The 14,591-nt window shown below is 40.7% G+C and overlaps 1 protein-coding gene and 1 non-coding gene across 2 annotated transcripts; one reads left to right on the forward strand and one right to left on the reverse strand.

Annotated features, from left to right (window-relative positions):
* Positions 1 to 707: 707 nt before the first annotated feature.
* On the reverse strand, positions 708 to 1,280 carry LOC145157984 (uncharacterized). The gene has a single exon (XM_079076948.1). It carries the CDS (start codon positions 1,278 to 1,280, stop codon positions 708 to 710), a length of 573 nt encoding a protein of 190 aa, XP_078933074.1.
* Positions 1,281 to 2,126: 846 nt separating this feature from the next.
* On the forward strand, positions 2,127 to 2,232 carry LOC145162045 (small nucleolar RNA R71). Its single transcript, XR_013738900.1, has one exon. It is a non-coding gene; the product is annotated as a small nucleolar RNA R71 (small nucleolar RNA).
* Positions 2,233 to 14,591: the final 12,359 nt, after the last annotated feature.

Raw genomic sequence — 14,591 nt, forward strand, 5'->3', positions numbered from 1 at the left:
GTGGTTTTGCTACCGGTTTGGCTGCTTCTTCCTGGTTGATTTTGTATGAGAAATATGAAGGGATAATTCCTTTTATGTCGGTAATGTTCCAAGGGATGGTGTTTTTGCGTTTTTTAATACTTCAACTAAACTTTTTTTTTTCTCTTTGGGCTCAAGATCAGCTGCTATAATAACAAGCTTCTGCTCATTTTCCTCCAAAAAGGCGTATTCCAGATGTTCGGGCAAGGTCTTTAATTTGACTTTCGGGTTCTGATCAGGCACCATGACGTGGTCTTCCACCTACCACGTTGTGGTATTTTCAAATGGGTCGACTGATCACGACGCGAGTTTTCATATAACCACTTCGTGGCAGAGGAATTGTCACGCCGTGGTGGGTCTTCTGATTGCTTTTTAAGTTCTTCGAATTCAATCTTATCCAGCAGTCTCTCCAACTCTTTTAAGTCATGTTCAACATCAAATTCGTTTTCTTTCAGAACCATGTACCCCTCTAAATTGTTGTCCTTCCACCCATTTAATTCTTTCTCTAACACCTTATCGAAGATATCCACTGAGAAAGTTGTGGCATCTATTATCTTTGAATGTTTCATTGCTCGATTCACTCCAAAAGTGACAGCATCATCTCCAACTCAAAGGGTGAGTTTGGACTCTCGTATGTCCATCATGGCCCGTATAGTATTTAGGAAAGTTCTTCCAAGAATGATTGGCACTTAGTTATCTTCTTCCATATCTAAAACAACAAAATCTGCTGGAAAAACAAACTTTTCAACTTTAACCAATAAGTCCTCACATATACCTCTTGGAAAAGTCGTCGTCTTGTTGGCCAAGTGAACTGTCATGCGAATTGACCTTGGCTCCGGAAGATTTATTTTCTTAAAAATCGAGTAACGAATGAGATTGACACTAGCTCCCAAATTAGCAAGAGTATAGCTTGTGGCCAAATTCCCGAATTGGCATGGGAGCGTCAAGCTTCCCGGATCACCCATCTTCTTAGGTAACTTGTTCAACATAGCAACTGAGTAATTCTCATTCAAGATCAAATTTGCTGCCTCTTCCATCTTCTTTCTATTCGTGAGAAGATCCTTCAAAATTTTCGCATATTTTGGCATTTGGGCCTCTTCTTCAATGAATGGAATGTTGATCTGAAGGGCCTTTATATGCTCCAGGAACTTCTTGTAATCTTCGGCTTGCTTGTCTTGCTTTGCTTGACTCGGAAATGGTAGCGGTGGTTGATATGTCTTGACCGGAGGAGTTTTATTGTCTTCATCAGCTGGCCACGCCATGGTTGGATCTTCACCACGTCGTGATTGATGTTCATAGGCCCTCTCTTGAGTTTTATTTCCGGTTCCTGCACACCATCTAAGTTATTGTTATAAATAGGAGTTAAAGGAGTAATAATTTTACCACTCCTTTTTGTGATGGATTTGACATGCGCCTTCGGATTTTGTTCCGTGTTGCCCGGATGAGATCCCAGTAATTATTCGTTGAATTGCCTCGAGAGTTGACCAATTTGTTGCTCAATATTTCAGATGGAAGCTTGATGATTTCGAAGGGCAACACCAGTATCGTTATGTCTCTTCTCTTATGCGGTTGCGAATCGGGCAAGCATGGCTTCAAATTCATTCTTCTTTTCTGGAGTCAGTTTCTCCTTTTGGTAAAACCCATGACCTTGTTGCCTATACTTTTCCTCCTTGACCTTTTGATACTCATCATAGGGTAGCTACTCCTTCTTGGGTTTCTTCCAATTTTCATCGTACCTATCTCCAATCGAATAGCAAGCTTGAACCTTTCGATTCCCGTTCTCGTCAAGGTTACATATTTTAGTTAAATGCGGTCCACCACAACTATCACATCCTACCCGAATGGCATGGATGGATTGATCCATCTTCGTCACCCTTCAGTCCATCAACTCTACCTTAGCCATAACCGCCACCATGTTTTCATTGCCTCCATCCAAATTTCCTCTTTTGTAACATTTTCTCATGGGTTATGGTATTCATGCGAATTCTTTAATCAACTCCTTAATAGTATCCGGTTCTTTCTTTGTCATTGGTCCTTGAGAGTAATGAAGTTGTCTTGTCGTGACATTCACCCCATCGTAGAAGATAGATACTTCTTGTTGCACATTCAGATCGTGTTGGGGAAATTCCTAAGCATGCCTTTATACCTCTCCCAAGCTTCAAACAAAGACTCACCATCATTTTTTTGGAAGTTTGTTATCTTCTTTTTGAGCTTGGATTTTTTTAATGGTGGGTTAAACTGCTCAATGAAAGCTTCGCGTAGATTCGTCCAAGTTGTAATTGCTCCATGTGCAGGGGACTTTAGCCATATTTTTGCATCTCCCGTTAAGTTTTGTTGGGATTAAAAACCCTAATTGTGATTTGATGAAAAAGATGTGGAAAATAAGAACACACACAATAAAGAAGATATGTCGAATGATCACTCGATTTATTTAAAACATGAGGAATAAATTACACTTTCAGAATAGACTAAAGAATCTAACTCCACATAAGAAACTTCACAACGTGGCGGCTACATTTTGCCTTACTCTTAACCCTAATTATGAATAATACATGACTATTTATAGGGAAAAGACAAGTCTTGGGCTTTTAACCTACACTTCATCAAGGGGGCCCATTGCCATCATCCATGGAGTACTTTGAAACCCTACAATCTCCCTCTCAAAATATGGAATGGATGACAATGCTTTAACTTCCAAAACAAGCATCTAGCGAATAAGAAATGATCTTGCAACGAGGAATATTTGAAGCAATCCAAGAATCTTGATTCTTCAATAATCTTCAAAAACGGGTTCTAGGATATATGAACTAAGCACTGAAGTAATGTTTTTAAACTTCATTTTCTGATGTAATCCCAAAGATCTTCAATAAAGCCAAACCCGCCATAAAAACCCATTTCAGAACAAATAAACCAAATCACTTCTTGTCTTTGAAGAGCTCCCCCTCCAAGTCACAATGATCTTCAAATAAGAAAATGATATAAGCCACCAAAAATTATCATCTAACAAGCCAAATTTTAAGATTCGTAACGCCACTTGATCGAGAAAATACTAGAAGTTGGAGATATAACAAGTCCTTAGAAGAGCTCGATGAAGAACTGCTATTGTAAAGGATACTTCTCTGTAAAAGCTTTAGAAGAGCTCGATGAAGAACTGCTACTGTAAAAGCTACCTTTATAATTCTACCACAAGCTTCATCAAAAATCTTCAAATTTGAAAAGTCACAAATCCAATTTCGAGTGGCCATACCAAATTCTCCCCCGATTTAAAATAAAAAACGTGATTATAAAGCCTTCAAGTGGTCATGAGAATGATATTGAATGGATAAAAAATTACTATGCTCCCCCGTGACAAAACGATATAAACGATAAAGTATAAAATCCGAAAAAGTCGAGAAAATTTGACGTTATTGCGAAAAACGACTTTCCGAATCGCCAAGACTTGATGAAATCCTTAATTTTCTGTTCACGAAAAAATATGTGCGATAAAAAAAATCCAAAACTGTTCACCAGCGCTCAAATTTGCAAACTTTTCTTAATATTGGGCAGAAACTGTCATTTGCTGAAAGACACGGGCTGGAATGGTAATTCTGCATCATTTTCTCTTTGATTTGTGACGAATTCGGAATTTGGATCAAAACTGTCAAGATGCGAAAGTAACAAGGACCGAAATTGTCAAAACGCTGAAGTTGTAGGGACCAAAAATGAAACTTTGAGTTATCTTCCCCACATTTAGCGTCTGATACAGCTCCACTTCGTAACTTGAAGATATGAACACGAATCCAAAGGACGCTGATTTGCACTTTTGCTCCGAGCACAAGGTTCGTTTTCAGTCATTCGTGCCTATGGGACTCCGAATCCGAGTTTAGTGCCACCGTTCGTTCCAAGTTCGTTGATTCTACACCCAAAGAGAATCTCCACAAAAACGAATCCAATCACAGGTGCGAATCCGAGCACATTCGTTTTCTGTCCTCCCTTCTTTCGTTCCAAGCACAATCACACGAACCCAAGTTCGTTCCAGGTTCGTTCCGAGTACGTCGATTATACCCCAAAGCGAACGTTCTTCACAGGTTCGTTTTTCGTGGAAAACACAGTGAGATTCAAAGAAAGTTCAACCCAATTCACAGGTTCGTCACAGTCCCCTTGCGAATCACGGTCAAAGAAAGTTCGTGGAAAATGGAAAGCGAGCCCGGATAAACAAGCTCTGATCCTTAAATTTATCGTAGGTAAGTCTTTCGTTCATAGTTCAACCCTGTTAGAACAATGTTCTAGTAGGATCGATAGATTCTAAGCAGAAAAACAATTAAAGACGTAATGATGAACACAGGAATGGTTTAACTGATGTCGAATGATTAACTTTAACACCTCAGAAGAGCTCGATTAAGAACTTCGACTGTAGAGGTGTTTAGGGTTACAAAGCAATAATAACTATAATCACGTTAGTCTCTAAGGCATACATGCATGCACTATTTATAGCTAAACCCTATAATAATCACGGATGGACAGGCCCAATCCGGATATACAATACTAAGCCCATGACGCAACATAACATACTCAACAATCTCCCCCTTTGCGTCAATAGAGCTGAAAGCTTAGTTCGGTTGAGCTATAGAAGACTTCTTGATAGTTTGGAACACCTTCGGTATGATGCCCAAAAGAGTATGACGAAACGTGATATACCACCGAAGCATGTCCGTGAAGTTCTTCTTGTCTGCCTCAGAGTTCTGCTTGCACCGATGGATGATATTAATTATGTGCTCTATGCAGTCCGTTGAGAACAGATGTTTGTCAACAAGAGCGAAAAGAAACCTATTGGCTTCGCCTCTTGTGAACATCACTGTGAGATGTGTAGAATCAATTTGGCCCATCTTCATTTTATTCACATCTCCAGGTTTTGCTGTTGGCTTTGCAGTGGGTTTCTTATTCATAACTTTAGCTATCTCCTGATCCATTGCAGCTACTTCATGGATATAGGAGACTAACATCCTCTTTAGATGATCCAGGATCGGCTCATATTCTTTCGGATTGGTGAGCAGTATGTTAAACAACAAGATCCAATCATGAGGATTCAAATTTGGAAGATCTGCCAGGGATATAACCAAAACCGAGTTTGCTGAACCTCGGGTTATTTTGAAACTAACATTGATAAACTTCCCTGCAGATGAAGGTTTTAGCACCTTGACGGTAATAATCTTATGTGCACTCCATGTTAGGTACTGAGACTGACCGCATTTCAGATAAAAATCGATAAGTTCGCGATCAACTTTAGGATGAGGGAAGGGAACTTGAACAGTCGAATCAAAGCAATGAAATGTAAATGCCTTTCGTGTTATAGGCATGTCGAACTGCGAGTCCCTTGAATTTTCACAATCAAAAGAAGTGACAGGTTCCAACCAGTATACGCTTGGAAACTCTATTGCCTCTTTGATGAGCGTTTCTCTTGTCCAAAGAGGAAACAAGGCCTTTTGCAGTTTAAGGCATCTTGTTCTTCCTTGTTCTTTCGTTCCCTTTCTTCAGCTTCCTTCACAACCCGAAGGGTTTCATCCAATTCTTTATCCCTTTTCTTTCGCTTCAGGGCCTCAGCAATTGTTTCTTCTTCTTCATCACTATCATCATCCAATCCCTTTTTCTTATCTTGATTACCAAAACCTAAAGCTTCGTTACCCTTCGGTTCGGTTTTGACTGTGACCTTCGGTTGAGTAGCATGATCACCTTCTCCCCCTTGTTTTGGAGGAACGAATCTATCCGAAACACCCTTCATTTAATGTAAGAGAGCAAGGGCAGGAAGAAGCTTGGAAGTCAAATGATTCCTGATGGTGAGAGTAAGTATTGGATCATGAGCACTAAGAAGATTGGTAAGCATATTCTTGACATCCTCAGCACAACTCCGGAATACAGCTCGCTCAGTCTTCAACAGAGAAATTTCCTTTTCAGCTTGAGCCAGTTGAACTTTCTGAACTTCTATAGTAGAGGCTTGGCGTGCAAGATCTTCCTTCAATGCACTCTCATTTGCTAAATCAACTTGGAGTGTTGTAAGATGAGAAGTCACTGAGCTCAGTAGAGAAGTGTTCTCAGCTTGAATGGAAGAACGAACAGTCTCAAATTTAGTTTGCTCCTCTTGAAGTGACTTGGATAAGGAATCAACTGAAGCGTTCACGTTGGCTGCATTTGAATCAGCATGTCCTTTGAGTGATTCGAGAAAAATCTGAGAACTGTGAACAAGTTCTGCAACTTCAGTAATGGCCTTCTTGCAAGAAGAAGTGGATGCGTCAACTGCCTGTGTGGATGCGTCAACTGCCTGTGTGGATGCCTCAATAGCTCCCGTATACTGCTCAAGAGCGGTGTCAAGAAAGGCCTTGATTACAACATCGTTGTATGACTTGGAAGCGGCAAGCAGTTGATCAAGCTTCTCATCAATATTCTGCAGTTGTTGCCGTGAGATAGGAGCCTCTTCATCATCGTCTGTTGGAAGCCGATAGGGACTGTAATAAGTCGAGTCAAACTCAACATTATCACCACCGAGAGTGGCACCAAAATCGGTTGAAGGTGAGGGTGAAAGAGGTTTGGATGTAATAGGAGGTTCGGTTTCAGTATTCGCCCCCGTATCAGATACGTTGACGTTAACTGTCGGTTCGATTGTGGTGGTGGTAGTTGCTTGGGAAATAATAGGAGGTGGTAAAGGAGTGGTAGAGATTGGTATGGTACTAACTGGTGGTGGTGGTGGTACAAAAGTTGTTGTTTGAGATGTGGGAGGTGGTGGAATAGGAGCAACCGAAATTGGAACAGTGGTTTTTGGTGGAGATGGAGGAGGTGTTGGAATGTGGTCATTAAGAGGTTCGGTTGGAGTTGGAGAACGACGAGGTGTGTTACCTCTCGGTGATTCATGATGCTGAATTTCCTCTTCCTCATCCTCCTCATCATTGTCTGAGCCGGGAGGAGAAGGACTCTTTGATTTCTTCGCCATCTTCTTAATCTTCTTTGGAGCCGAAGAATCACCTTTATCAGTCGTTCGCTTTTTAGACTTGGCATCTTTAGACAAAGGACCTTCAGTTGTCACTTTCTTGGTATTCGCCCTTTTGCCTCGGTTGGCTGGCTTCTCCACGGCTTCTAAAGCAGCTTGCTGCTCAGGAGTCAGTACTCTCGGTCCTTTGGGAGGAAGCTTTCGGTAATCAGCCATCACCTTACTTTCGGCTGATACACACCTGTACATCGTCTCAGGTATGGAACCATTGTGAGAGAACTTTTTGGCATCAGAGAAGATGATTTTCTTCGTGTGAAATGTAGCCACAGACGAGACCAGGGCATCTTTCATTACTGGAATCTGCAAAGAATCAATAGCCCTGCGCGTGATGATGGTCCAGAAGCGACCACAAGAAATTTTAGAGTGTCTCGTTGAAGTGTTGAGACTTTGCACCACTTGTGACCAAATAATCGACCCATAGTCGAGATTAATCCCATTGTAGAGACCATAGAGAATGGTCAGAAAACCCTTACTGGTACCATCTGACCCAGCAACCCTCTCTGCCAAACTCTTGTTGAGAAGAGTAAGCAAGCCATTCCATTGCGGCGGCAAACATGATTTCTTAACCTTCGTCACGGTGGTAAGAACATCAGTGTAGCCCATCTCGTAGAGCATTGTAAATAGTTGGGTTGTGGTTACAAAATCCGGAGAGATAACGGAGGCATCGACAGCAAGCTTTAGCAGGGAACAGAATCGCCCTTTTGAAATTGATGCCTTGTGAGAGGAAATTTGAAAGTAGATCCTCTCCTTGTTCTTGTCATAGGTTGCGGTAGAGTAGACTTGCGATAATAGAGACATCGGGACAAATTCCACCTGTGTGAGTGCGATAACCAGAGGAGAGTATTTGAGGCATTCAACAACTTAGAGCATGTACGAATCATACAAAAACGGGTTCAGATGAATGATCATGTTCTGATTGAGTTTGATCACGAGCAATGAGGACGATGCAGTTTGATCTTGAACATATGAGGAATCCGCCATTGTTGAGATAAGGAAGAAGATGAACAGTTGCAGATCGCCTGGTGTATTGAGAGAATTTGAAGAAGTTAAGAAGGTACAATATGTGTGAGAAACCCTTTATATACCGTTGCCAGGAGAGAGAAAGAATCTTTGTGATGATGACACGATCACTAAAACGTCGCCTGAAAAAGCGCGATGTGACAGCTTGGTTTCCCCAGATAGACGTCAGCATGCGTGGGTTTAGGAACCGTTCAAATTCACGTGCCCAAAATCTTATCCACATAGCGTCTTTTCAAATTCATCTTCGCTTCAGATATGACAATAACCACTTTCGCGCCTAAAAAAAACTTCAAACAGGCCATAAGAAACAACAACCAGAATTTCGGAAAATCACAAAGTATTTTCGTGCAAGAGTGTGCCAACGATTAAGAAATAAAGTGAAATGTGTATAGGATGTGAGTGATGTCGGTTAGAAGACATAAAGCAGATGATTCCGGGCAAGAATCTCTTCCTTCAAAGTCAAGAGAGACTTGAAGTTCTTGCATGGTTTCCCGAAAAAATACGATCGAGTGCTTGTAAAGAAACACCGAAAGGCTTCTTTTAAATAATAGGCTAAGGGTGGCTTATCTTCAACCGAACGTCGATTCTTAACATAAGACCGAATGTTGGATGAAGTACTTGTGAGACCGATGTGGTATGTTGAACAAGTAGGTGGGATATAATTTGTTGTGACTAAAGATGTTAAATAAATCTCAAAAACAAAAACAAGTTGGATCTTTTTGGGAAGAAATGCCTTGGTGTTAGACAATTTCATAAAAGACCACTCAAAAATAAAATGAGATTTTAGTAGGTAACAAGTAAGATCTTGAATATAAAGATTCACCGTCAATTCATTGTTGGTGTTGGATTGCGGGTTTCACTCAGCACGTGGTGTACGTATCTACGATCATAACCACAGATTTTATGCAACCATAAACCTCAGTGGTAAAAGCTGAGAGTCTCAAGGGTTACAGTGGTGAACTGAAAGTTGATGGAGAATATAAGGAGGGTGGTTAAGAAACCGAAAGTACCTCTGCTATATAAACATGACAAAGCAGAAAACTCTTAACTCATTTGAGAAGAGTAAGGTAGCTCTGGACTTGAGTGGATTTTAACAGCCTGATTGGGAAGAAACGATAGGTTTAGATCGAATCATTAAGGCCTGGCTTTAGTCTTAGAGGCTTCGGTCGACATGCACCAGCATGCTTCTAGGGACACTTAACTAGTTCATATGAAAAGAATCATACCTGCCTTAGCTCCAACTTATGTTGCACTGAAATACTTAGGACCTAATTAAAAAGAACAAGCAAACAAACAAACCACACAAACAAAACAAACAAAACAAAACAAAAACTTTGAGAAAAATATTTTTGGAGTTTGAAATTTTCTGAAAAATAATAAAAACAGAAAAATAAAAGAAAAAATATTTTTGGATTTTTGAAGTTTTCTGTAAAATAATAACAACAGAAAATAAAAGAAAAAAAATTAGCACAAAACACTCTAAAAAATAATAATAAAAGAAAGGGTAAGAAATAGACTTAAAAAATAAACAAAATTTACAGCCGAAACCAAACCTTAAAAGAATGAAGCGAAATAAGTCGAGCGTTCGGTTTATTTCGGTTCCTTAAGATTCCGGAGCCAAAATAGACCAAGCGTTCGGTTCATTTCGGTTCCCGAAAATTATGGAGACGAAATAGACCGAACGTTCGGTTCATTTCGGTTCCCGAAAAATCCGGAACCGAAATAGATCGAGCGTTTGCTCTATTTCGCTTGTCTAATTTTTAGAGGGAGATTTGAGGGTTCGGTACCGACTCTGCTTACATCATTCCCAAACCTTGTAAAATTTTATTGAAGCTTGCTTCTGGTAAGGCTTTAGTGAATATGTCAGCCAGTTGATCAGAGGACCGAACGAAATGTACTTCCATGTTCCCATCTTCTACATGGTCCTTGATGAAATGGTATCTAAGTGCAATATGCTTAGTCTTTGAGTGTTGCACTGGATTATGACATATTCTTATCGCACTTTCTGAGTCACAATAGAGAGGTATTTTCTTCATGCTTAGTCCATAGTCCCTTAGTTGGCTTTGTATCCATATCACTTGAGAGGTACAGGATGTTGCAGCTATATACTCAGCTTCGGCTGTTGAAAGAGACACACATGTTTGCTTCTTGGACTGCCAGCTAACAAGTTTACCATCAAGGAATTGGCATCCACCAGTTGTCTCTTTCGGTCCAGACCACATCCTCCAAGATCGGTGTCAGAAAATGCTTGAACAAAAAATCCAGATCTAGCAGGGTACCAAAGACCGAGAGAAGAGGTTCGCTTCAGATAGCGGAAAATATTTTTCACTGCCACCATGTGAGGCTCTCTTGGATTTGCTTGAAACCTGGCACAATAACAAACAGAAAACATAATGTCTGGTCTACTAGCCGTTAGATACATAAGAGACCCTATCATCTGACGATAGAGTGTTACGTCAACAGCCGGTTTTTCCAAAGACGGTGTTAACTTTGTGCCAAACGCCATAGGAACCTTCACTTTCGAATCTCCAGTCATACCGAACTTTGCCAGCAAGTTCTTCGTGTAGGCCTCCTGGTTGATAAAAATACCTTCTGGTCCCTGTATTATATTCAAACCAAGGAAAAAATTAATCGGACCCATTGCGCTCATTTCAAATTTAGTCTCCATCAACTTCCTGAATTCAGCCGTTAAGCTAGGATTCGTAGAGCCGAAGATGATTTCATCGACATAAATCTGAACTATCATTAGTTGTTCACCTTCTTTCTTTCGGAAGAAGGTTGGGTCAACCGAACCTTGCTTGAATTTTGACATTTTAAGAAAGCGAGTTAAAGTTTCATACCAGGCCCTCGGTGCTTGCTTCAGACCATATACAGCTTTATCTAACACATAGCAATGATCAGGGTATTTCTCGTTCACGAACCCAGGTGGTTGCTCAACATACACCATTTCTTCTAGTTCTCCATTCAATAAAGCACATTTCACATCCATTTGGAAAACTTCGACGTTTTTATGGGCAGCATATGCCAGAAAGATTCTAACTGATTCCAACCTTGCTACAGGAGCGAAGGTCTCCTCATAGTCTATCCCTTCTTCTTGGCAATATCCCTTCACCACCAAACGAGCCTTATTTCGTATAACGTTCCCCTCTTTGTCCAACTTATTCTTGAAGACCCATTTTAAGCCGACCACCGAAGCATCCTTTGGAGTGGGAATCAACCTCCAAACTCGATTACGTTCAAACTCATGGAGTTCATCTTGCATAGCTTGTACCCAATCAGCGTGATCAAGTGCAGCATTGACCGTCTTCGGTTCGACTTTAGATACAAACAAATTAAACATACAAAATTCAACATTAGAGAATAATGCAGTTTGTTTCGCTTTTAATTGAGAACGTGTCAGAACTCGCTCAGATGATTCACCAATTATTTGTGCTTTGGGATGATCCTTAGTCCATTTCGTTAGAGGAGGGTAATTAGGGTCATAAGCTGGATCCAACTCTGCATTTACCTCTTCTTCAAGTTCTGATTGATCACCTTCGTCATTTGGTTTCTCATTCTCCCCCTCAAATGGCAAAGTGTATCCCTTGTCAGGTTTAGAGTTCTCCTCCTCTGTTGGAGTTGGATTCTCCCCCTCGATTGGACTGTCATTGGGTGGGATTTGAGTTGGATGCTCCCCCTCGTCTGGACTTTTATGGGTTGGGGATGGAGTTGGATTCTCCTCCTCGAAAGACAGATCGGTTGTCTTTGGTGCAGATGAACCCTCCCCCTTTGATGTTGAGCTGTTGTTTTGAGGGTCAGTTGAGGATTGACCACCAGTCGGTTTGGGAGGTTCATTTTCCATTTCTTTTGCAGCTTCATCAATGATCCTTTTCAGATTGTTGATTTTGTTGTCTGCTACTTTCGCCTCTGAGTGTACAGCCTTTTCTGGTTCATCAAATAGCCTTATGTAATCTTCAAACAGGTTGGAAATTGGAACCGAGACTTGTCCTGACTCAGGAAATATTTCCCCCAAGGCACTTTCGCTTCTTTGGACTTTCTTCATGTAGTTGTCATCAAAGGTTACATAGTATGTCTCTTCAATTCGTTTAGAGCGTTTGTTCAAAACTCTGTATGCCTTTGAAGTGAGTGAATAACCAAGAAAAATTCCCTCATCAGCTTTGACATCAAACTTGTTTCGGTTCTCTTTGGAATTGAAAATGAAGCATCTTGAACCGAACACGTGGAAAAATTTAACGTTGGGCTTTCGATTGTTCAGAATCTCATATGGAGTGATTGAGAATCGTTTGTTGAGCAAGGATCGGTTCTGAGTATAGCACGCGGTTGCAACTGCATCAGCCCAGAAGTATAGCGGAAGAGAAGCGAAGCTTAGCATGGTACGGGCTGCCTCACATAAAGAACGGTTTCGTCTTTCAACAATCCCATTCTGTTGTGGTGTATAGGGGGGCGAGAAGTTGTGAGATATCCCCTTTTCAGCTAGAAAATCCTCAAAATCCTTATTCTTGAATTCAAGCCCATTGTCGCTTATGATATTCCTCACCAGCTTTCGTAGCTGCACTTCCACTTGCTTGATGAACGTCTTCAATTTGGGAGTTGCGTCTTATTTCTGTTTAAGAAAGAAAACCCAGGTGAAGCGTGAAAAATCATCTACTATGACAAGAATGAACTTACTACCACCGAAGCTTTCGATAGTCGAAGGTCCACATAAGTCAATGTGCAGAAGTTCAAGAGCTTCAACAATCTTTGTATTGATACGTGTAGGATGGCTCTTTCTGCTTTGTTTTCCCATCTCACACGCTGCACATAGGTGTTCCTTATCAAACTTGAGAAGAGGAAGGCCTCGAACATGATCACCAAGCACCAACTTATTAATGTCTTTGAAGTTCAGGTGTGATAGGCGTCGATGCCACAACCAGCTTTCATCAGTGTTCGCCTTTGACAGCAGGCATATTGCTGGGTTTCCACGAATTGGGTTGATATTTAAAGGATACATCTCTCCTTTGCGTTCAGATTTCAACAGAACTCTTTTGGATTGCTTCTCAATTATTTCTGATCCCTCATCATCGAATGAGACCTTCAAACCAGTTCCCACAACCAATTGTGATACACTGATGAGGTTATGCTGCAATCCTTCCACATAAGCTACTTTTCGAATCGAGAAGTCTCTGTTGGTTATCATTCCATATCCTTTGATTGTGCCATAAGAGTTATTTCCATACTTCACACATCCACCATCCTTAAGGGACCGAAACTCCCTCAGCTCTTCCCTCCTTCCTGTCATGTGACGCGAGCAGCCACTGTCTATGTACCATTCGTCATCGAACTGCTCGTCACTTATAACCTGCAAATTCAAGCAGATTTAGGAACTCAAAGTTTCTTGGGCCCTGGTGAGTCTTTTACAGAAAATGGAATAGCAGTAGAAATATCAACCAAATAAGTTCTTTTAATTAGAGTTGTTTGGTCTTTTCTTTTGATGGTATACACCTTGATTTTGTTTTTATCTTGTTTAAATTTTGGTGTATTAGATGGTGTGTTGTTAGATGGTTTTGGAATATTCTTTTTAATCCTAGGGTTAGCTGACTTTTTCTTATTATTGATATCAGAATCTGAATCAAGCTTTCCCTTTCCTTTGATGTCCTTCACTGAATTCGATTTTCTTTGGGAGTAGGAAGGACCGAAACTCGAATTTCGGTTGTTAGCCTTGGCGTTGAGACCGAAACTTGACGTTTGGTGAGCGCTGGTGTTGGAACCGAAACTAGACGTTCGGTTCTAAGCTTTGGAATAGTCAGAGCTTGGACTAAAATTTTCTTTTCCTTGTAGCTTTTCCTTTTCCTTGGCAATGGACTCTTTCTTGGAAGGAACGTAGTTGGGGTTTTGAGATTGCCAATAACGTTTTCGCTCATTCAGATTTTTCATGTATCTTTGATTTCTTTGGCGTTTCTGTTCAGCTAACTCCTGAGATTTGTGAATATTGAAGCTTGATCTTGGCTTCTCCTTTTGAGTTTCGACAGTTTTGGAAGGAACATTCGGTGTTTTCTTTGGTTCTTCAGGTATCTCTTTTGTTCCACTTGTGCTTGGTTTGTCAAAACTTGAGGGTTTGTTGATGGGTTTTGCAACGTATCTACCTTTAACCCTCTATGAGGTTTGCTCCGATAAGCCGATGGTTTCGTATGCGTTATCAATAGGGGCAGACCAGAAATAATCGTCGCACCCTTCAGCATTGTCTTTGTCGACCAAGATTTTCAATTCTGCTGTTTGTTTTGCAGTGACCCCTGTAACAGCATATACTTGATTTGGCACAGTTTGAACCTTTTGATAAACCATTGCTTTCTCTTTGAGTTTCTGTGGCTTGTCCTTTGACAGGCAAGCGTATTCAACCGAGTTTTCAGATATGAGGGGTTTCTCATTCTCGGTTTCGCTTTTCATAAACTCAGAACAATCAACCACATCTTCTACCGAGATTTCGCTCATCTCACTTTGCTCATCAAATTAAGACGTATTTTCTATATGCATTTTATGTTCTGAAATTAATTTGGCG

Source organism: Lactuca virosa, chromosome 2 (genome assembly GCF_052849685.1).
Source record: "Lactuca virosa cultivar CGN04683 chromosome 2, Lactuca_virosa_CGN04683_v6, whole genome shotgun sequence".
Lineage (NCBI taxonomy): Eukaryota > Viridiplantae > Streptophyta > Magnoliopsida > Asterales > Asteraceae > Lactuca > Lactuca virosa.

What these genes read in the sequence shown, in the direction of transcription:
- LOC145157984 (XM_079076948.1), bottom strand. Translation starts at nt 1,280, where the DNA reads ATGGCGTGGCCAGCTGATGAAGACAATAAAACTCCTCCGGTCAAGACA.